Source organism: Pseudochaenichthys georgianus, chromosome 19 (genome assembly GCF_902827115.2).
Source record: "Pseudochaenichthys georgianus chromosome 19, fPseGeo1.2, whole genome shotgun sequence".
NCBI lineage: Eukaryota > Metazoa > Chordata > Actinopteri > Perciformes > Channichthyidae > Pseudochaenichthys > Pseudochaenichthys georgianus.
This window is the reverse complement of record NC_047521.1, coordinates 26,404,743-26,430,112: the sequence shown is the minus strand read 5'-3', so window position 1 is coordinate 26,430,112 and position 25,370 is coordinate 26,404,743. Positions and strand designations below refer to the sequence as shown.

The 25,370-nt window shown below is 41.6% G+C and overlaps 1 protein-coding gene across 1 annotated transcript in view; it reads right to left on the bottom strand.

Moving 5' to 3' along the window:
• Nucleotides 1-17,311, bottom strand: part of gucy2cb (guanylate cyclase 2Cb) — a 49,954-nt gene extending 32,643 nt beyond the window's left edge. The window contains 5 exon segments of the mRNA XM_034107158.2: nucleotides 611-729; nucleotides 11,234-11,452; nucleotides 11,657-11,724; nucleotides 13,146-13,258; nucleotides 16,801-17,311. Of these exon segments, the coding sequence (XP_033963049.1) occupies nucleotides 611-729; nucleotides 11,234-11,452; nucleotides 11,657-11,724; nucleotides 13,146-13,258; nucleotides 16,801-16,996 (715 nt within the window). The 5' untranslated portion in view covers nucleotides 16,997-17,311.
• Nucleotides 17,312-25,370: the final 8,059 nt, after the last annotated feature.

The following is a 25,370-nucleotide window of genomic DNA, read 5'->3' as shown; positions in this document are numbered from 1 at the left end:
AACCTTGTCCTAAAATGTACGTTCCCATAGAGCAGAATCTTCATTATATTTCAAGGACAACATACTGTATTTTTCTCCGAGATTATATTTGTTTTTCACAAATGTGACCAAATCAGTCACATCGTCCCCGAAACACATTTTGAGTTATACACCATTGGAAAGGGGAGATTCTCAACTTTCAGATGATATCCTTACTGGTTTTCTTTACTAAATATTCAGCAAAATATTTCACAAAACAGGATGCTGGTACCAAGACACAATTCAGATAAAAATGCCTTCAAAGAGGGGGATCGAGGCTTAGTACCCCTTGGCCTCCACTTTAGGACAAGCATTCGATTAGATTTGATTTTTAAATCTTTGTTTGTCTATAACAAAGCTTGTCAGCAGGCTTTCCTCTCATAATGTTCAACAGAAAGTGGATTCTGCTCTCATTTGCAGTTGATGTTGAAAATTAGGGATATAAATATCAAAGTTCACTCACAAAAGGCAACCAACCCATTCTACAAAAGAGTTGGTTCTTCTGGACTTCTGACTTTTATCAGAAGTCTGTGCTTTTTTAAAAACGTGCACACATATACAATAATCACTGTATGTGTTTTTAAAGACTTACAGTTGCTTGACCTGTTGCTTGCTCTCAAAACTGTATCCAGTTGTTCTGGTTCGCGCACTGACGTTTTCTGATATTTTTTGGCAAAGTCGCTTGTGTCTGTATCAATTGCATTTATATACCTGTAGGAGAAAATCACAAAACCAAAACATTTTTTAAGACATCTCCAAGATCCGTTTTTTGTTTTAAAGATATGCAACTTTTTTGTATTTTACAGGATTAAGTCAGGCCTGAACACAAGCTGCTAAACAGCCTTGTCAAACATTAGAAAAGTACCCTGTTTATATTTGCAAAGACCTAACATAAAATAGCCAAGCGTCAGGGAGAAGAAAATACTGAATTTGTCTAAATGAAAAGGAGTTTATAAAGTATGCAGAACTGTTAAATAAAGAAAATGCATTGTACAGCAGGGCTATTCAATTAGCGGCCCAAGGGCCAAATCCGGCCCCGTGGTGATATTTACTGGCCCTTTGAGTATAATGTTAAAAAGTTTTAAAAAATGGTGCCAGAATGCCTTTATTCCAGAGAGGGTGTTAAATTGAGAGACATTGCCTGAAAACTCTGGCGAGCTCGGGTTTTCGAACCCACCTACTAGCTACTGTAGAGACAACCCACCTACTAGCTACTGTAGAGACAACCCACCTACTAGCTACTGTAGAGACAACCCACCTACTAGCTACTGTAGAGACAACCCACCTACTAGCTACTGTAGAGACAACTCACCTACTAGCTACTGTAGAGACAACCCACCTACTAGCTACTGTAGAGACAACCCACCTACTAGCTACTGTAGAGACAACCCACCTACTAGCTACTGTAGAGACAACCCACCTACTAGCTACTGTAGTGACAACCCACCTGCTAGCTACTGTAGAGACAACCCACCTACTAGCTACTGTAGAGACAACCCACCTACTAGCTACTGTAGAGACAACCCACCTACTAGCTACTGTAGAGACAACCCACCTACTAGCTACTGTAGAGACAACCCACCTACTAGCTACTGTAGAGACAACCCACCTGCTAGCTACTGTAGAGACAACCCACCTACTAGCTACTGTAGAGACAACCCACCTACTAGCTACTGTAGAGACAACCCACCTACTAGCTACTGTAGAGACAACCCACCTACTAGCTACTGTAGAGACAACCCACCTACTAGCTACTGTAGAGACAACCCACCTACTAGCTACTGTAGAGACAACCCACCTACTAGCTACTGTAGAGACAACCCACCTACTAGCTACTGTAGTGACAACCCACCTACTAGCTACTGTAGAGACAACCCACCCACTAGCTACTGTAGAGACAACCCACCCGCTAGCTACTGTAGAGACAACCCACCTGCTAGCTACTGTAGAGACAACCCACCCGCTAGCTACTGTAGAGACAACCCACCTACTAGCTACTGTAGTGACAACCCACCTACTAGCTACTGTAGAGACAACCCACCTACTAGCTACTGTAGAGACAACCCACCTACTAGCTACTGTAGAGACAACCCACCTACTAGCTACTGTAGAGACAACCCACCTACTAGCTACTGTAGTGACAACCCACCTACTAGCTACTGTAGAGACAACCCACCCACTAGCTACTGTAGAGACAACCCACCCGCTAGCTACTGTAGAGACAACCCACCTGCTAGCTACTGTAGAGACAACCCACCCGCTAGCTACTGTAGAGACAACCCACCTACTAGCTACTGTAGTGACAACCCACCTACTAGCTACTGTAGAGACAACCCACCTACTAGCTACTGTAGAGACAACCCACCAACTAGCTACTGTAGTGACAACCCACCTACTAGCTACTGTAGAGACAACCCACCTACTAGCTACTGTAGAGACAACCCACCTACTAGCTACTATAGAGACAACCCACCAACTAGCTACTGTAGTGACAACCCACCTACTAGCTACTGTAGAGACAACCCACCTACTAGCTACTGTAGAGACAACCCACCAACTAGCTACTGTAGTGACAACCCACCTACTAGCTACTGTAGTGACAACCCACCTACTAGCTACTGTAGTGACAACCCACCTACTAGCTACTGTAGTGACAACCCACCTACTAGCTACTGTAGAGACAACCCACCTACTAGCTACTGTAGTGACAACCCACCTACTAGCTACTGTAGAGACAACCCACCAACTAGCTACTGTAGAGACAACCCACCTACTAGCTACTGTAGTGACAACCCACCTACTAGCTACTGTAGAGACAACCCACCAACTAGCTACTGTAGTGACAACCCACCTACTAGCTACTGTAGAGACAACCCACCTACTAGCTACTGTAGAGACAACCCACCTACTAGCTACTATAGAGACAACCCACCAACTAGCTACTGTAGTGACAACCCACCTACTAGCTACTGTAGAGACAACCCACCTACTAGCTACTGTAGAGACAACCCACCAACTAGCTACTGTAGTGACAACCCACCTACTAGCTACTGTAGTGACAACCCACCTACTAGCTACTGTAGTGACAACCCACCTACTAGCTACTGTAGTGACAACCCACCAACTAGCTACTGTAGAGACAACCCACCTACTAGCTACTGTAGTGACAACCCACCTACTAGCTACTGTAGAGACAACCCACCTACTAGCTACTGTAGAGACAACCCACCTACTAGCTACTGTAGAGACAACCCACCTACTAGCTACTGTAGAGACAACCCACCTACTAGCTACTGTAGAGACAACCCACCTACTAGCTACTGTAGAGACAACCCACCTACTAGCTACTGTAGAGACAACCCACCTACTAGCTACTGTAGAGACAACCCACCTACTAGCTACTGTAGTGACAACCCACCTACTAGCTACTGTAGAGACAACCCACCTACTAGCTACTGTAGAGACAACCCACCTACTAGCTACTGTAGAGACAACCCACCTACTAGCTACTGTAGAGACAACCCACCTACTAGCTACTGTAGAGACAACCCACCTACTAGCTACTGTAGAGACAACCCACCCACTAGCTACTGTAGAGACAACCCACCCGCTAGCTACTGTAGAGACAACCCACCTGCTAGCTACTGTAGAGACAACCCACCCGCTAGCTACTGTAGAGACAACCCACCTACTAGCTACTGTAGTGACAACCCACCTACTAGCTACTGTAGAGACAACCCACCTACTAGCTACTGTAGAGACAACCCACCTACTAGCTACTGTAGAGACAACCCACCTACTAGCTACTGTAGAGACAACCCACCTACTAGCTACTGTAGTGACAACCCACCTACTAGCTACTGTAGAGACAACCCACCCACTAGCTACTGTAGAGACAACCCACCCGCTAGCTACTGTAGAGACAACCCACCTGCTAGCTACTGTAGAGACAACCCACCCGCTAGCTACTGTAGAGACAACCCACCTACTAGCTACTGTAGTGACAACCCACCTACTAGCTACTGTAGAGACAACCCACCTACTAGCTACTGTAGTGACAACCCACCTACTAGCTACTGTAGAGACAACCCACCAACTAGCTACTGTAGAGACAACCCACCTACTAGCTACTGTAGTGACAACCCACCTACTAGCTACTGTAGAGACAACCCACCAACTAGCTACTGTAGTGACAACCCACCTACTAGCTACTGTAGAGACAACCCACCTACTAGCTACTGTAGAGACAACCCACCTACTAGCTACTATAGAGACAACCCACCTGCTAGCTACTGTAGAGACAACCCACCTACTAGCTACTGTAGAGACAACCCACCTACTAGCTACTGTAGAGACAACCCACCTACTAGCTACTGTAGAGACAACCCCACCTACTAGCTACTGTAGAGACAACCCACCTACTAGCTACTGTAGAGACAACCCACCTACTAGCTACTGTAGAGACAACCCACCTTCTAGCTACTGTAGAGACAACCCACCTACTAGCTACTGTAGAGACAACCCACCTGCTAGCTACTGTAGAGACAACCCACCTACTAGCTACTGTAGTGACAACCCACCTACTAGCTACTGTAGAGACAACCCACCCACTAGCTACTGTAGAGACAACCCACCTACTAGCTACTGTAGAGACAACCCACCGACTAGCTACTGTAGAGACAACCCACCTACTAGCTACTGTAGAGACAACCCACCTACTAGCTACTGTAGAGACAACCCACCCACTACCTACTGTAGAGACAACCCACCTACTAGCTACTGTAGTGACAACCCACCTACTAGCTACTGTAGTGACAACCCACCTACTAGCTACTGTAGTGACAGACTGTCATTTATTGCATCTCTGCGTGAATGATTAGATCATTTCAGCTAAATTAAATCAAATTAAATGATGTTGATGGTAAAATTAGCTTCACATGTAGGCCTACTGAATTCTGAACTTACCATTTGGATCTATAAAGGCCTTGGGGCTATGTTGTTTGATTTAATTAAACACAATATATGCACTCCACTATGCTGTTTGTAGTATTTATTGTATCTGAAGCTCTTAATATGATTGCTCATATCTCAAGCCATCTTTTTCCCGGCGCCTTGCTTTGGATCATTTTCATAAACCGGCCCCATTCCAAACTAATTGAATAGCCCTGTTGTACAGGCTTCGATATGTGTTGAAATGTACTTGTAAATAACAGGAAATCTGATCTTCCGTTAGGCAATATTATAAGGAATCATTCTGTAAATTTCCACTGTCAAGCCTGATGAAACTAATCATCTAAATAAAATTCAAGACTGCTTCAAGGACTTAAAAACGTGGATGATCTTAAACGTTTTGAAGTTTGAAGTTATTGTACTCGGCCCAAAGAATCTACGAAACAAATTATCTAAAGATATACTAATTATGGATGGCATTAATTTGGCCCCCACTGTAATGAACCTTGGTGTTATATTTGATTAACGCCCACATAAAATCAATTTCAAGGACCGCCTACTTCCATCTACGTAACATTGCAAAAATCAGGCATATCTTGCCTCAAACCGATGCAGAGAAACTAGTCCATGCATTTGTTACTTCTAGGCTGGATTATTGTAACTCTTTATTATCAGGGAGTACTAAGAAGTCAATCAAGTCGCTGATTCAAAATGCTGCGGCTCGTGTACTAACCAGAGTTAGGAAAAGGGACCACATTACTCCTGTTCTGGCTGCCTTACACTGGCTCCCTATAGAACACAGGATAGAATTTAAAATTCTTCTTCTCGCCTACAAAGCCCTTAATGGGCAGGCGCCATCTTACCTTAAAGAACTCATTATACCCTACTGTCCTACTAGGGCATTGCGTTCCAAGAATGCAGGGTTGTTGGTTGTTCCTAGAATCTCTAAAAGTACAATGGGAGCCAGAGCCTTTTCTTATCAAGCTCCACTTAAGAGTGCGCTTAAAACCTTCCTTTTTGATAAAGCCTTATAGCTGAATAATCTAATAAGAGTGCATTGACGTGGACACGTTGTGCCTCTTCACCTACATTTTAGTTCTTACTCTTTCACTTAAATCCTAAAAATGTAGATCTCATATTTAAAACTAAGGTTATTACTACTTCTCATTCTTCTAAATCTATTCTCTTTCTACTCCTGTAATCTATTTATTAAATGTTCTCTTTATCCAAAACCTTTCCCCTCTCTGACCTCTCGAGGTTCTATTAGAGCGTAACAGCAACACATTCTCACTCCCAACTCGGCCTATGTTGACGTTATGTCAGGGTCCCTGTCATCACTTTCCAACGCAAGGGGGGGCCCTTTAGCGTCGAGTTTCAACTATCAGGGAGTCCCATTGACTTGCATAGCGCTCCCTGAACGTTGGTAATAGACGAGTTGGGATCACGGAGAAATGCTCCCCGCAGATCCATTCTCACAGCGTTTATCAACCTTTTTCTAACTCGATATCAAGCCACACTTATTGTTTTTACTTCTTTATTTTAATTGAATAATGTAGGACTTTTGTTGCCGTCAGTTAAGCCCCTGTCACACTGTCCCGAAATTGACACCCGATGGACACACGAATATGGAATTGTGAATTTCGCACGAAGATGGCCCCGAACCACACACGAAGGCAACATTTACATTACATTTAAGACATACAACTGCAATGAACGTACCAAAGATAATTATGTTACAGTACTATGATACTGTACTGATATCTTCAGACTTTGTTCTTTACTTTATCCGTCCGTTTTATCCCTCACGAGTGCCTTACGAAGTTGCCGCTCACGAAGTTGCTGCCGGAGCCTGAGAAACTCCACCGGCGGTCATACGATGGCTTAGATGCCCTCACGAATGGCCCGATGTTGCTACGATCACAGCCGAATTTGATAATTTCCTTTATCGTGTGTCCATCGGGTGTCCATCTCGGGACAGTGTGACAGGGGCTTTATGGGGAGAGTAGGGGCTCAGAAAACTGAAATCTGTATTGTTTCATCGTTTTTTCCTTCTAATTTTGTATTCTTTTCTAAACCACACACTGTTATTTTCTCAACAATAACACATAATTATCCTTGTGTTTATTTATTAGTTTGATTAATAAACACAAGTTGGAGTCCGTCAGGACCGAGGGTCGGAGCAGCTCATGTGCCCCTTTCACACCAGCGCCTTTTCAGCTCCGGCTCGGAGCTAGAGCCTGAAAAGCGCCGGGTTTTCCAGTTCACACCGGAGCGGCGCCGGCTCTTAGCTCCGGAATCCGCTTCATTTCCAGCTCCAAAAAATTGTCGGTCCAGAGGCAAGAGCTTTGGAGCTAAGAGGTGACGTCGCTTACGTCTCTCTTACGTCGAGGCGTGCAGGAAACTAAACCCACCTCCCATGGGTCGACTGCTATGCCTGCCTACAAGCAGTAGTGCCTATAAACACACTTTATAAAGTCAGGCAGCACTAACCAGGCTTCGTGTGATTCTGTTTATTTGTGCCTTACTTTGACCATCCGTTCGCTGTTATCGATCATTGTGGAGAGAGGCAGACGTGTTGTTTTGTATTATTGCAGCTATCGGATGCAAGTAGTCAGTTTAGCTTCGGTTGCTATGCTAACATCACCCGTTTTATACCAGAGAAACTTTCATAACAGCGTTGTGATACCAAACAGCGTCAATTCAGACTGACACACATTCACTTAGGCTAAGGGGAACTGGGGATATGCATCAGCTGCTTGTGTGAGTCGGACAGTGAATACTTAGAGCGGCCGCTGCAGTGTGAGCTAACCGGGAGCTAACGGGAGAATAAACTCCCGTGGAAGAGCAGCACTGCAGCGGTCGGTAAATGCTGCAGAAACACATTAATAAACAATGAACCACGGCACTCTGGAGCAAAGCATAAGGTTGGAGAAGTCGTTATTCAATTTATTCTGGCTTCGTGTGATTAAAAGCAACGCGATCATCGACCCGACGCAGTTGTTGTTGTTGTTGTTGTGAGCTGCCGTTGGGGGGCAAATCAGCGATGTAAACGGTGACGTCATGACGCAGCAGGGGCAGCTCTGGGGCGCCAGTGGGCGGTGTGCACAGAGCGGGAGCTGAAAAGGGAAACCGGAGCTGAACCAGAAAAGCTCCCGCTCGGAGCTAGAAACTGAAAAGCGCTGGTGTGAAAGCCGCAACAGTAGTTGCTTTAGAGAATTTTACACCCGGAAGTAAGTATTCTCTCCGCTTAGCTTGACAAACCCCGTGATAGTCCTCAAGCTCTGTGATTGGATGTTTGAGTGTGCGCCGAGGGTTACGCCGAGGGTTACGCGGAGATTTTAATATATACCCACATGACAGCTAAGGTCAGAAGAGCTTTATTTAACAGCTGGTCTTATGTCTGTGACTCCTCCTGTTGTTCATTGATAAGCCTGAAACATGCACTTGTCAAGGTTCAGAGGCACATTTTGAAAACATGGCAGTAGCCATCGATCAGCTTAAGATAAGATATACTTTATTGATCCCAAGTTGGAACATTTGCGTTACATCAGCATGTGTAACAGTTGTAAATATGCAGTGGTGTTTATTTGTAAATCATTTAGTATAATCACACAAATTCTGTGTTTTATATTCAACAATTCTGTGTTCTTTATTTATTGATTGTTCAATACCTGACAAGGCCGGAGATGAAAAACTTGGGTCGCAGGTTCCTCAACAGTGCATTACAAGACATCTATCAATATGTGTATACCTCCACCATTAAACTGTCATATTCTGCACATTTCTTATACTATCTACATACATCTTATAAGAGTATAATACGTATAATATCAGTTAAAATAAGTGCTTAAACATACAGTAGTTAGCATTGCAGGAAAGCAATATATTAGTACTTTGTCTGGCTTAATATTTAAACCCCCAAAGCTTTTTTCTTATTCAAAATAAGACCTTAACCTAAAGTATTCTTTAATGTTTAAATAAAGCCTTATTAGTTTGTCTGTCTGTGTCTCCTATTAATATCTAATAATAAAAATAATACATTTCAATAACGTGCTTTAACCACCAGGTGTCCCTTTCTATCAGCTGTGCACCGTTATGGTGTACATATACCAATATACCGATTGGATCAGATATAAAAGTCAGCCGAATTAGTGTTGATACTGCAAGGAGACGCATATTGTGAAGAGAAATTGAAGATGAAGATGTTGTTTATTGTTGAGTAAATAACAGTGTGTGGTTTAGAAAAGAATACAAAATTAGAAGGAAAAAACGATGAAACAATACAGATTTAAGTATTCTGAGCCCTTACTCTCCCCATAACTGACGGCAACAAAATCCCTACATTATTCAATTAAAATAAAGAAGTAAAAACAATAAGTGTAGCTTGATATTGAGTTAGAAAAAGGTTGATAAACGCTGTGAGAATGGGTCTGCGGAGAGCGTCTATTACCAACGTTCAGGGAGCGCTATGCAAGTCAATGGGACTCCCTGATAGTTGAAACTCGACGCTAAAGGGCCCCCCCTTGCGTTGAAAGGTGACGACAGGGACCCTGACATAACGTCAACATAGGCCGAGTTGGGAGTGAGAATGTGTTGACCTTACTCCCTGCGTGTGCCTCTCCATCTCTGTTTCTAACGGCCCCTACACACGGCGGCGTGCGTTGCCGCTTGGCGGTGGGCGTGTCTTGAGCTTGGGGAGTCAACGCGAGCAGCCCGACCAACAACCAACCACATGAATGTCCCGCCCCGGACATACAAAGCAAAGCATTCATGCTACATCCATGCTGGCTAAATATACTGTCTGCTTGCTAGCTGTCCATTCAAATGAAGCACACTGGATATAAACTCCCCAAACAGGCGAACACCTACCAGTTTCCCCCACTGTCTCTGCCCCCTCCCCCCATGCCTGGCTCCTCCGGTTTGTATCCCTGTATGTAAAGAGGGACTGGTCATAGAGTACCGGGTGATTCCCTACCGCCACGATCATTTTCTCCTCCTGTTGTTGACATATGGGAAATAGCTGCGGTCTGGCTCTCCCAACATACACCCGGTTTGATTGGCTACTGCTTGTACTGTCAGATTTACATACGAGGGATTTGATTGGCTGACGCCTCCGTCGAGGCGGCAAAAGTAGAACATTGCTCTACTTTTGCAGCGAGCACCTCGAGAGAAGCTATGCTTTGCTCCCACAATGCAGTTCGGCGAATCGTGACGTCACCCCATTCAAAGTGAATGGGCAGAAGCGTTGAAGCGGCACCGCACGCCGCCGTGTGTCGGGGCCGTGACTTCTTACTTGCTACCCTTTTCCCTCAACCTATCCTAAGGGAGTGCATGTACGTAGTAGACACGTTAGTTTAGCTGCTATAGGCTTGGACTGTCGGGGGACACCTTACTTCGTCCTTCTGTCGAGGCTAATCCTGTGTACTCTCATGTTCCGAATAACCCAGCTTCCCCCAAATCTCTTTTTTGTGTTTATATCTACGCCGGGATCCTGAGTCGAGGCTAATCCTGTTGCTGTGGTCGTGTGTCCTGGATCCTCTATCCTGAGTCCTGGACTTCGAGTCGTGGCTGAACCTGTCTCTGCGGTCCTGCCTGACTCTCATCACACTACTTCCCTGATGGCTCCCACAGGATTGTTGACATCCTCGTGGATTCATCTTCTTATTATACACACATGCATTTCCAAACATTTGGTCGAACTACGCTGTAAAATGTATTATCTCTTCGATTTACACGCGGCATCTATTGCACGTCTGTCCGTCCTGGGAGAGGGATCCCTCCTCTGCTGCTCTCCCTGAGGTTTCTCCCATGTTCCCTTTAAACTGTGGGTTTTCTCTGGAAGTATTTCCTTGTACGATGTGAGGGTCTAAGCACAGAGGGTCTAAGGACAGAGGGTCTGAGGACAGAGGGTCTAAGGACAGAGGGTCTAAGGACAGAGGGTGTCGTATTGTCATCCTGATATTCTGTACAAACTGTGAAGTCCACTGAGATAAATGTAACATTTGTGATATTGGGCTATATAAATAAACATTGATTGATTGATTGAACTCTGATGCAATAAATACAGGAGATAATCTGCTCAAAATGATTACAAAATACTTGTTTTACACAACTTTCCTGCAGTCACTATTTGGGTTCATTGTACAGTTCATCAGTTGTTCTGTGGTGCGATTGTTATGCACATAATTAATGATGTTATTAACATAAATATGACACTTATTCAGTGATCAAAATGTCTTCGGAACCTCCATTTTAGGGGACTCACCAAAAACAATCCTCAGAGTTGCTCGGCTTCTTGTAAATATAGGTCGTCTTCCATTCAGGTTTCAACTTGGTGTGGGTGTATTGCCAGAAGTTGATGAAAAAGGAAGAGATTTTGCGTGCTGGAGGCAGGATGCGCTGCAGGTTGAGCGTGTCATCGCAGGTGAGACCAAAACTTCCCGCAGAGATGATGGGCATACTGAGCCTTAGACCTTGGTCAACACTGATGTGAAGATGTAGGGGAGAGGAAAAGAGATGGAAATAGATATTGACATAATGTATTGAGGGGGAAATTGTAAGGTGCATCATACAGACAAATCCAATACAGAAACACATGTTATGTTGGAAGCATAAGAAGAAAATCCCATATGCAAACCCTTTTTTATCTGCAAAAATGTGGACCTGACCTTCAAGAAAATGCACTTACTCAACCATTTGGAAAGTAGCGTAGGTGCAGGTAGGCCCAAGCACTGCACACCCCAGGTCGCCTGAACTCTGCAAGGGAAAATAAATTAGTGTGAGCTTTTGTCTTTCTGTGTGACGGTGTGTTTGTCAAGTTATTTGATGACATTATGTTTGATAGCTACGTCTGTGTACCCTGAATTTCTTTGCAGAGTTACTCTAGTGTCCACTAGATGCAGTTAAAGTAAGTGATATAAATATAATAATATTATATCTGTAGTGACCCGTTGGACACTAAGCTGTTTATGTTGTGCATAGTCAAGATACCTCCTACAGGATACAACTTTTTATCCTGAAGGATACACACTAAGCACATCATCAGCGTTAGATGTACGATAATTACCATATTTGTCATTTTACTTACTTTATTATAAATTATGACAAAAATTGCCATCATGTATGTTACTTCAAGGTTCTTTATTGTCAAACTACCATAGCTAAAGAGTAATTATGTCATTGAAAATCTTATGTCACAGGCTTCTCCAACAGTGCAACACAATAATACAGATAAGCAGACAATATTAAGGTGTCGTAGAGCAGGGGTTCCCAAACTTTGCCATGCCAAGGACCCCCATATAGCATTATCCTCTGGCGGGGACCCCCCTGTTGCAAACATTTTTTAAATGATGTGTACAAGTGCCTCGCGATGGAGCATGCAGTGTGTTGCCACTACATTTGGGGCCTTCTGCCTGATCAAAGCTGTCACTCCGCTTTTTTACCTGTCATAGCCCCACTGCCCCATCCGAACGCACACCCACACAACGAGACCAGTCAAGTCCATTTGAGATGATGTACTCATCTAAAACTTGGAAAATGTCTCTTCCTGTGTTCCTACCTTCCAGTGCTTTGCAAAATAATATTTCCTCAACAAAGTTGTCTTCTGAAATAAATCTAATGCTGTATGCAAGCAATTCTGCGACATTTGCTACATCCGTGCTCTCATCCAGCTGCAGAGCGAAATATTCACTAGCTCTCACTTGCTCCAAAAATTGAGCAGATACTCAGTTTCACTCTCAGTAGCAGCAGCTCGATTCTGATTGGCTTGAAGGGCGGTCGTTGTGATTAAAAAAAAAAAAAAAAAAAGATTGCCATCAAAAAAAGATTGCCATCAAATTGGCATAGATTGATAGATATACAGTTATTAATAACATCTAAAAAAAATTATTAAATTAAACTTAAATTAAAAACAAAAAATCCCTTTTCCCTCAAACTTTGCGTGACCCCCCCTGGCGGCCCCCCACTTTGAAAAACACTGTTGTAGAGCAGTCAACATGTAACTGGTCTAGGAAAGCAACAATATGGACCCTGCTTCTGTGTTAATTCATATTTTTTCACATGACATTCCCGGGCAATCACACTTGATGTAGGCTGTTTTTTAAATTACACATTTACTTATGTGTTCTTGTGGTTAGCAAGTATGTTATGTCTCTCGGTGGGTGTTAAATTGTACTCACTAGTAGCATCTTTAGCTCGTCCACTCCCTCACACGCACTACTCCGGCAGCCTTTGTGTCGATAAAAGGTTGTGTTGAATCCGCCATAGTTAGCCGTGAGATTAAACGTTGCATCTTAATGTGGTTTGGGTAAAGAACAAAAAGGCAGAAAATATTTCATACATTAGAAAATATAGAAAACTCATAACAAATTAATTAAACAGTGCGCATTTGTCTTCCTGTAACACAAGCTACAAATGTTAGCATGTCCAGCTAACTAGCACACTAAGATTAGCGGTAGCCTTACCCAGTATTATATTATATTATTTTGGGAGGTTACAGATACACAAAAAAGAATACACGTTTATGTTTTGCCCATCTGCTTTCTAGTATTTTCCCACCGTGTGGAAGACAGTATACTTTATCACATTATTAGCTAGTGTAAGCTAAGGTTAGCTCCAGCAGCCTTAGTTAACTAGCCATAGTATTTTAGCATGATATAATGTGTGTTACCATGTGAAATGTGTATATTTGACAGCTCTTGACTAGGTTCTCATTGTAGTAAGGTCATCTTGAAACATTATTAAGTCAGTCAAAACATAGGGTTGAACAAACAAATATAACGTTAGCTTAAATAGCTAGGTACTGTGATCAAATAGGCTACAAATGACAAGCTGGCGTGACAGGGGGGGCGCGAGAGACCAGGAGGAAAAATGGTTATTAAAAATAATATGATACAGTACATTACTATTACGTCTGGGTCTCTGTGTTTCATTAAAGCTCGGCTCTGTGTGTGTGTGAAACGAGCCATTTTGTGTGCGCGAGCGAGAGAGAGCGCACCGGTACCGGAGATCGTTGTTGTTAGCTTCTGGTGCTAGCGAGCTACGCTAACGGATATAAGGAGTTTTTTCAACAACAAGGTGGAGGAGAGTCCTCTCCTGTCAGACTGAGAGATTGAACTAAAGGACTTTTCTAAAGGACAGTGTTATCTCAGTGGGCCTCAAACGTTTTGGTCACCATTAATGAAAACAATTATTTCTGAGGCACACCTTTATATGATCATTATAGTTGTAAAATAATAAGAGAATAAATGAAAAACAGGTATGAAATACTTTATGACAGTAAAAAAAGAATAAAGTTTAAAAGGGTGATTTGTAAAATATCCATAAAGAAAAAGTAAATCTGTTTACAGTTCTGTTTCATCTGGGTGTTGAGGGATGTATCCATAGATCTCTTCATTTTGCTCTCAAAGTGCACCAGATTGATGCTTTTAACTTCAATATTTAAAAATAAATCTTCCCGGGGGAGCATCCCCCGGACCCCCCTAGAGGAGGTGAGGACCCCCCCTAGAGGAGGTGAGGTCCCCCCTATGTGAGGCAGTGGCGTAGTTTACTCTGGCCCCCCCTTAGAAAGCTTCGGTGTGATTTAATTATTTATTTTTTTTATTATTTTTTTTTTTAATTATTTTATTATTATTATAAAAAAAAATATTCACCCATTGAGAATATCCAATAATTCAAAGTGAAATTCAAGTGAACAAATATCGAGTTTAATTAATGTTGTATGTGCTTTGTCCTCTGAACCGAACTCATTTACGGTAAAACTGATTGTTGGTTCCGGCGCGCGCCATAATAACGTGAGAGAGGGCTGCCTGCAAAAATAAATGATGGCTCAAATTTCACTAATGAACTTTGGTTTGCCTACGCTACTGATGTGAGGTCCACACACCACCTATAAAAATAGCATTTTACATCTGCTTACACCATATGCCGTGAGCTGATTATCGAGCCTTCATTGTAACAGTTGCGGGTACGTTGTGAATATGAGTGGAGAGTGTTGCAGTGGAACATTCCACTGTAGCGCCCGGGACGTTAATGGGAAACCTAAATGTTTGAGCACCCTATGAAACGTCAAGCTACCCCACAGCACCCCCAAAATAAATCTCTGGCGCCGCCACTGAGCCTGACTTGTGTTGGGGGGGCCCGACTTTTTTTTTTCTCCAAAGACAGAAAAAGTTTGGGAACCAATGGGCTATGTGAAATGGTTTGGGTAAATAATGCACATTATCAGATCAAATGTAATGGCATGGTCTGTAATGCTAAATAAATACGCGGTCGACCTTATAATGCAACCGAGTCTCACGGCATTTCGTGTTATAGTCACAACATTTAATCCATTAATTCGTGTTCACCAACACGATTTTCCCCTTTTTTTCGTGTCACACAGAACGATTTTAAAAGCAATGTATTTCTGGTAATTGGTATTATTTCTGGTATTGGTAATATGTTTCGTGCCTGCACCACGTATTTTTGTCCGGTCGGGTCGTGGAAGACCGGAAGCTGTGTGGTTCTTAAAAACATCTTCTTACTCAATATCAAGCCACGATTATTGTTTTTATTTTAAATCGTATAATGTCGGACTTTTTTTGTCGTCTGTGAGGAAAAGAAATGGCTCAGAGCCTCAGAATACTGAAATCTGTATTTTTTTCTTTCCTTCTAATTTGTTATTATTGTCCAAATATAACACACAATTATCCTTGTTTTTATTTATTTGTTTAATTCCATAATCTCTGGCTTTTTTGGCGTCCGTCAGAAACTGAATTTCAAATTGAAACTAACCGGAAACAGACGTAGGCCTATAAGGGACATTTCGAGCATCATTGCGATACACAGCCACTGAACTGATTGCCCAAGATCCTCAGCTATGGTTTAAGCTCGGTGATTGAATGTTTTAGCCGCAATGCACGTTGGGATATGGTGTTAATGCGATATGAAATCCGAAAAACATTTCGGAGTTTAGGATAGCCGAAGACACTACACTACCCATAATCCCCAACTATCGTTTGGGACTACAGTCCCCGTGATTAATCTTCAAGCTCTGGGAATGGATGTTGGAGTGGCAGTGCATAAGAAGGTGTTTTTACGAACCACACAGCTTCCGGTCTTCCAAGACCCAACCGGACAAAAAGACGTGGTGCAGGCACGAAACACACCACCAATAGAAATGCATTGCTTTTAAAATCGTTCTGTGTGACATGAAAAAAAGGGGAAAATCACGAATCAATAGATTAAATGTCGTGACTATAACACGAAATGCCGTGAGACTGGTTGCATAATAACAAACAATAGGGGCCAATGATTAATCTTTGCCAGGGGCTCATAGGTTAATCCAACCATGTATAAATGAGTCAAAACTTAATACATTATTAGAACAGTGGTCAAGGTTAAGATTACTTCCCTTTTGTTCAAGACCCATATCTGTTACACACTTTAAATCATATCTTATCTGTTATCAGCCATTGTTTCACTTGTCCCCTGATATCTAAACAGATAGACTAGTCACAGACTTGTTTAGTGAAACTCTTTCATAACTGTGAGACAATTTCTTATGAAAAGAGCTTAAAACAACTGTAACACTTGGAATAAATGGTAAATATTGTTAAATATATCACAACAGTTATGCACAATACATAATTTTGCTGCTGGTAAATTAAGTATATTTGGAGGCCAATACGTTCATACTTTTACTGGCGTGAGATTTTGATTGCACGACTTTGACTTGTATTTTTACAATTTAGTATTGCTACGTTTACTGAAGTTAACACCTCTAAGTACTTCTTTCACCATTGCATAATTCTTTGCACGCATGTACATGGTTTTTATGTCGTATTTTATTACCTTCTGCAGCATTAATGGATGAATCTGTCTCTATGGCCTTCTCTATTTGTCCCCTCACAAACCTCAGACTCCAGGGAGAATCTTCATCCTCCAGCAGCATCACATTGATTTTAATCCCATTCAGACACTTTCCTCGACACGGAGCAGCGACAAAACCCAAGACGCACAAACACAACCAAAACCAACACGTTCCCATTTTCAGTCTCTCTAATTTCCAGGCTTTTTATATCGTTGAGCTGTTCAGGTAGAGTCCATGATCTGGTATTCTGTCTTTTGTTTTTTTCTCTGTTCCGGATCCAGAGGCCAGTGCAGTAAAGTCACCACAATGTCCTCTTAGACAAAGAAAGGTTGTCTTATCCACACGTTAAAAGCGTTTTTTTTTGCAATTTCCAGTACCCAAGTCCTTCTGTGAGGTGATCTCTTCTCACATTCACACTCCCTGTGTTCCTCTGAGTGGCCGCTCACCTGTCCTTTCCCACCTGAAGTTGTTAATGGACAACCTTTAAAGACACGGAGGAGGGCCATATAACCTTCTCTCTGTTGTTCTGCTAAGGTCTGAATGAATTACAAGCTTCGAACACACACTTGTAATGATTATACTGTGTGATACAGGATAGTTCATGATAATATAACTGGATTTTTGATATTGTTTTCTGTAATAAGCAGCACTGATGTTCAACAGCAGGTTGATAGTTGATATTGAGCAACAGTCCTTGTATACTATGTGTTTTATTTGGGTTCGAAACTCACATTGGGAGCAACACATGAAGGATGTTCAAAGCTTGCTAGATCTGAGCTAGTCGGTAAACCGTTGTGAAATTGCAGGTTTTTGAAATGTAAATGAAACAACTTAAACTTGTTCCATTTTTGATCTGATCTTCCAACAAGTAAATATACAGAAATAAGAACATTAAAAATCCATTCATTCTTTTTTTAAATAGAAGAACATTATTCAGCCCCACTAGTACTTTCCCATGTTGTTGTGAATTAGTTTCTCTTTAGATTTAGAATATTAATCAAATCTTCTTTGTAAAAAAAAGATATTTTCACCAAGGAGGTTATGTTCTCAGTTTGTTTGTTTGTTTGTTTGTCTGCTTTCTCAACAGAATAACAGAAAAACTACTTGCCCAATTTTCATGAGACTTGGTGGAGGCATGTGCCAAGTAATGACCAATTATTGGGTGGATCTGATTTGTCTTGGGGAAGTTATGTGCTTTCCAATAGCGTTTGTTAGAGTTTTGACAATCCTCCATGTTATATCCAATGCCGCAACAGCAGCTGACTTTAATTTGATTTTAATCAGAAAGCCATTAATAGACAGCAGATCGATGCTAATTACCTACATGCAGGACTACCTCCACCAAACCACCATTAGAAAAAGGGTGTGTAATCGTATGTAATCAGGTTCTGGTAGATTGCTATGCTTTGATTATGAAGAGTCACTGTGACCTGTGTGTGTGTGTGTGTGTGTGTGTGTGTGTGTGTGTGTGTGTGTGTGTGTGTGTGTGTGTGTGTGTGTGTGCGTGCGTGCGTGCGTGCGTGCGTGCGTGTGTGTGTGTGTGTGTGTTCACTGTACTGTATGTGTCAGGGATAGGTAGACAGCAAACACAGACACACAGCTTGTATATTTCTAATAGACAGTCCGGGGAAAGGAAACCAAGGAGAGAAAGGAGAAGCGCAAAGGTTGATCGGGCTGTAAAACTCATGCCAGATAACAAGCTGTAAAACCACACACACTTTCATCACAATCTCACAATCTTTCACATGTACGCACATCCAGACCTTGAAATACAGTCACCTGTTAACTGCATTAGGTTAATTACTCTGGTAGAGAATTGTTTTTCCAACAATCTCTACTCAATTAGTACTACATCTTAAACTTAATAAGTCACATGTATAATCTACCTCAATTTGTATTTATTGCATTAAATGTATGTGTATTGTATCCTTTTATTATATTTCAGTAGTAGTACTTGTATTTTATATTGTGTATTCATTAGATGTTGCAATAAATTGCTTGTGATCAGATTTTTCCCACACTTCCTTGACAACACAAATGTTGCTCATATGTGACGCTTAAGGGACCAGCGTCAACCTGGTAATAAAAGTGTGTGTGTGTGTGTGTGTGTGTGTGTGTGTGTGTGTGTGTGTGTGTGTGTGTGTGTGTGTGTGTGTGTGTGTGTGTGTGTGTGTGTGTGTGTGTGTGTGTGTGTGTGTGTGTGTGTGTGTGTGTGTGTGTGTGTGTGTGTGTGTGTGTGTGTGTGTGTGTGTGTGTGTGTGCGTGCGTGTGCGTGCATGTGCGTGCGTGTACTATGGTTCATATTCATAGTGTCGGCATTGATATTGTAATGTATCCTTTGTGATGGAAATATATATAATAAACCCAATAAATACAGATCATTAAAACATCTTGTGTGTTTCTGTGTTGGAAAATCAGTTTGTACACATTTCCTGTTTGCAGAAATAAATAAGAAAAATACACATCCCTAAATCAAAGGCAAACAGAGATTGAGTAGAAGACTGAATCAATAAGTGGCTCAGGTGATATCAGCACAGTGATATAATGTAAAAAAAACTAAACAAACCAAGTCTGCATCACTCCGTCCAAAGTCCTGCCTTTCTGCAGGACTTTTTGTTTATTGGTGTGTCATTGATTTCTCTTTACACCTGAAACACGCTCAGCTTCAGGAAGATGACCGGGACCATGAGGGTCATTTTACAGCACTCAAAACCATGACAGTTTTCTAACTCTCCGGTGTTGAGGATCAGGGTGGAGGATGTGATGTTTCCCACCCGCACTGCCTGGGGTCTGCCCGTCAGGATCCAGTCTAACTTTATCCGGTATCCTAGCCTAATCTGTTATCTGTTAACGTTCCCTAAATCTACTCATTTAGAGGGGGATAATCCCTGGCCAATTTGTGGCCCCACGCAAAGTTATATGATGAGGCCCTCTGTGTCGCGGGCGTCGCAATGTAAACTTGTCAGTGTTTATTTGTAGTAAATAGTCATATTAGTATATATCTTACTAGGTAGTAATGTCTCTAGTTTGTTAGCGGTGCTGGATGCTAGTGGTAGCTTAGTTGCTAACTTCTTTGTATTTGTGTATTGCACTCGCTTGTCTAATTCAATTGTATTGATTCTATAATTGTTATTATAGATAATTGTGATTATTATTAATGCCATTCCTTGTTTGTACTATTGTTACAGACCACACACATGGCTAACAGCAAGAACAAGTATAGTTAAAGATCTAAACTGGGAAAGTCTGTTCTCTGTGTTCTTTTGTGGGACACACCCATCAACACCGTGCCATCTCCAATTTCCTGGAGAGCCCGTGTCCTTTACAATCTACGTTCCATATGCGCTCAGTCACCTCCTTCTTTACCTCAATTCAGCTCTGATCCAGTGGTGTATCACTCCATCAGTTTGGTCGCAATTTAGAAGGCATTTCAACTTGCAGACAACGTCGGTACACTCTCCACTCAAGAATAATTACAACTTCCCTCCCTCCCTCCCTGACTCTACGGGACACGAATGGCATTAAATCCATTTGTACTCTGTATCTAGGGGGGAAATTCGGATCGTTTACACAATTCTCCCAATGATTTAAGTTACCACAGTCTCACTTCTTCAGATATCTCCAGATTAGACATTTTCCCTGACATCCCAATGAACAACGCAATCGATCATATTCTCTCACTATCGCCGGGTAGCAAAGTGCTAGTCTCTCTTCTCTATAATAGTATAAACAATTTCGGGTTTATCTCTGCAACATGCCAGGAGTCGTTGGGAGAATGACGTTGGTGAGGAAATGGCAGACGATCAATGGCAGAAAGTGCTTGACTTAATACATACCTCTTCCCCATGTGCTAGGCATAGATCTATACAACTCAAAATTGTTCTGAGAGTGCACTTTACCAAAGCAAGGCTGGCGAAGCTGCTCTTTGACCTAGACCTTCATGCCCTCGCTGTAACAGTCAGCCAGCAGATCACATTCACATGTTCGGGTCCTGTCCCAACCTCAGCTCATTTTGGGGCAACATATTCATTGCATACTCCAAGATCTTTCAAAAAGACATCACGCCCAATGCTGTATGTGCTTTATTTGGCTTCACCCTTGAAACCAGCTACCTTAAAGGTAAAACTTGTGCAGTCATATAGCATTTACCTCCTTGGTTGCCAGACGCCTAATTCTGCTGTCCTGGAAAGAGCAAGCACCTCCCAATGTTACTAGACACTATGCACTTCCTTAAACTTGTGAAAATCCGGTACACTCCAAAAGGCTCTGTGCAGAAGTTTGGACCCCCTTCTTAAATTATTACGATAGCTGACAGGTCCCCCTAAACTAGGATGACTAGAGCAATAGTTTGTGGCAGCAGAACCGACCCCCCCCCCTTTCTTCTTCTTTTTTTTCTTCTTATTTATTTATATATGTTAATGTTGGAAAAGCTCAAGTTTGTTAGGTCTCTGAAGGGCACTTCTCCTTATTCTCGGGGGCTTGCCATTCCAAATGAATGATGAAATGCTTCTCTCCAAGGAATGAAAAAGGATAGAAATATTCTGAAAAAGGTAGAGGAATTTTGGTAATGCAATGATTTACTGGGTGGGATGGAGGAATGCTAGTGAATGTATATTTTTTCTGATTTTGAAATCTCAATAAAAACTGTTAAACAAAAAAAAAGATGACAAAATTAAAAACTACATTACTGAGCAACAAACACAATGTGACAAATGCTAGATTAAGGAAATCACAGTTACTAGCTAACTTTAATCTCAATAAAGCAAATGGAAACCGTTAGGGAGATAATTGTCCTAGACTCCTAGATATGACGTACAGGACCAACCCTGACGTCTGTTCATCTCCTTTAAGGACATAGGCTGCTACAGCCATAATGGTATTGTTCCCATTCTGTGATCGGTCAACACGAGGTCACAGATGGTCTGTTGTTGTGGGTGCACTGGGACACTTCCTTCTTTGTTGCTTATGGACTCCAAGGTATGACATCTTCGAGGCCATAAGTGACTCAGTGTGCCCAACTGTCTAAAACTATCTTATCAAGATATGATGATTACTCTGTGAAACCAGTGCAATGGGCTGACGAGAGAGAGGCGCTCCAGAGTTGACGTGGCAACTCTCCCGTGCAGTCAGACCGTGACTGTGTGACTTGTGATGTGAATTCTCCGGCCGTAACTCCAAATAAACCTCCAGTGTTTGACATCGAAGCTCCTGCTCCACCGTGTCTCCTTCCTGAGTCGGTGACTCCCACTCCTTTGCTACACAGAAGTTTTCCCTTACAATTTGGCGTTGTCGGCAGGATGCCAACAAATCTTCAGAGCTGGTAAGTGTGATTTTCAAATCTACATTAGGACATTGTCTTACCAGAATCTGTGATTGACGGTATCCTAAAAAATTACCTGTGAAACTGAGCAGCTGCGTTTCGTTTTTGGTTGATGATAATTTGGGGATAGTAAACCCAGGGGATCAGTGTCTGGGGACTTTTGTCCTGGCTGATTTTCTCTCTGTATGCTGCTCGGGACGTATCTGCCAGTTTCCCTTACAAAGAGATGTAATACCGGTTTATATGTGACATTTAAGAGACACTGTGTTACTTTAAATGACACTGTGGAACTTGTTAATGTTAATTTAATTAAACAAATGTGAAATTTAAGGGAAGAAATAAAGAGTTTTTGAGGTTAACATGGAGGGACATTAGATTAGTCCAGCGAACATGGTGTCTCTTGGATGTTTTTCATGACACTTAAATCACAGCTATTATCATCAACAATCTGTCTGCAGCTGCTGTGCACTTTAACCGGGTTATGGACACACCCTGTCTGCAGAGTCCACATCAGCAAGTGTGTTAAAGTCCAACTTCCTGCTGCACATTCAGGAATGTATTTACATCAAGGAAGAAGAACCAATAATGTTATAAAAGGAGCAGGTGACTGAAAGCAGTCAAACAGACACACGATGTTTTTGTATCTAGGAAACCTCAGAAACGTTCTCTACTCACCGGTGCAGAAATCAGACGTCACTTGAACGTTTGATTCCCCACGATGATTTCATGGTTCTTTCTGGCGATGCCACGCTCTCTCACTGAAATGACAACACTTTATTAACGTCCCAGCAGTAGAAGTTTAGCCACTACTCTGAAACAGAATTGGAAGCAATGGTTTGACACTGATTGTTGATTAAATATTGGATTTAAAATGTTGATTAGCTCTGTTTCAGTTTGTAAGTAGAGAAGATGCTGGATCATTTCAAGCCGAGACAAACGTTTTTTAATTATCATTTATCTCAGGGGTGTCAAACTCAATTTCATTGCGGGCCACATTAGCATTATGGTTGCACTCAAAGGGCCGGTTGTAAGTAACTATATAAATATACATATAAATATATAATATAGATATATAAAATAATGTATTATATTGCATGATTGCCTCTGAATTGGATTGTTATCGGATAGGATAATAACTTAGTAATTAACTACGTCTGAAAGCAGAAGTCTAGGGCAAATCATTGCAAGTCTCGTCAGTGCACATGTCACAAAATGAGATGCATTGTGGGACATGTAGTTTATGGGCAACGTGCTTCTGTAAATCGGCATGTAACCGTATAATAAACGTATTATATTCTTTGCAAGCTCTTGCGGGGCCACATAAAATGAAGTCGCGGGCCGGATTTGGCCCCCGGGCCTTGAGTTTGACACCCCTGATTTATGTTGTACTTTTTATCATGCATCTTAATATTGACTTAAATTCTGTGGTAAATGTTGTACATGTACAGTATAGGGTGAAAACTCTCGTAATTGTACAATATATTAATCTAACAGCTTTCCTCATTCATATTATTGTTGATAAAAATGTAAAGAAAAAAATATATCAATATAATCAACCAATGAGAAAACCACTTAGCCTTTCAGAATGTACTTTTATGATTCAGAAACAGATGTATTGCCAAGTAGGTTTACACATACAAGGAATTTGCCTCTGTGTATAATCACAGCTAAAGAAGATAAATTGTAAGAAGAAGAAAAAACCATAATAACAAAATAAAAAGTGTTGGGGTGAATATAAAATAAATAATGAGTTTTAAATAATTATTAACTGAACTGTGTACAACCGTGCACAGAACCTCGTGTGGTAAACTCCCAGGTCTATAGTTTTGTATGACATCAATAATGATGTGTTGTAGAACAGTTTTCAAACTATCTTTCTTCGACACTTTAAATATTTAAAATGTTATTACCAACAGAAACACAAGTAGAATTTAAGGGCCGCTCTCGGAACTTCCCCCTCGGCCTCCACCCGGCATTCCCCCCCCCCCGCTGGACTTCTTCTTGCTCCCGAAGTAAAGCTCCAGTTTGTTCTTCACGGTCTTGCTCTGTGCCGGACCCCAGTCCCCCTCCACGGTCACCGGTGGCGGACTCTCGGTCTGCTCCATCGTGTTCTCCTGTAACTCTCCGACAGACTGACAACAACACACGGAGCTCTCTTAGGCCGCGGCTGATTTCACTTTTGTTTCCTCTGTCAGATAAACTTAAACCTCCTGCTGCTGCCGACTCACAGAAAGACAAGGAGGCTTCGACATATTACAAATGACTTCACGTGGGCTGATAATAATACATATCTACTCAGCAAATATACATTAAAACATAGTTTAGGAACAACCTCCCCCCCAGCAGTGCTGTAAAGTAACTAAGTAGATTTACTCAAGTACTGTAGGCCTTACTTAAGTACAATTTTGATATACTTGTAGGCTACTGTACTTACATATTTCAATTGCTTGCTACTTTGTACTTCTACCCAACTACAATTCAGAGTAAAACCATTTGTTGATGGTCCCTAATGAGTTCATAATATGGACTCATTTAGGGACCAACGAAGTGCTGTCATTATCACCAGGATCATTCATTCAAGCTCTCCTCTCTTCATCATGTGACCTAATAACTTCAAAACAGAAGAAAGAAAACTAGTCTTTACACAGCAGACACACCTCTTTATATAGAATGTTGGTGCTTGCTTTATTTACTATGAATATTTGTATTGAAATGTCAGCGTTTTTCTTCAATAGTGACCTAATATCGAGATAAGGTCTGTGGTTGACATACATTTAAGAGACGGATCACGTTTTGTTCAGTCGGATAATCTCCACATGTCTACCCTACTTTTATAATTTTATAATCATAAATCTATCAATTAGATTACATACATGCATTCTTCTCTTGCATACTTATATTGTCTTCAGACATGCATATATCATTTATAATATTAATTGTAAACATTGAATGCAAAATGTATATATGTGTAAGTGAAACATGTATAAATATGTGAGTGACAATTGTGTGCATTGAAATATGATATTATGAGAGCAAAATGTATGAATGTGTGAATGTAAATAAATATATACGTGTGTGAGAGTGAAAATGTATGTAGCCCATGTAAAAGGAGAATGTATGTGTGTGAGAGTAAGGCAAGGCAAGGCAAGTTTATTTATAGCACTTTTAAACACAAGGCAATTCAAATGCTTTACAAAAAATGAAAGACATTAAGAAAATGGCATGTCATTA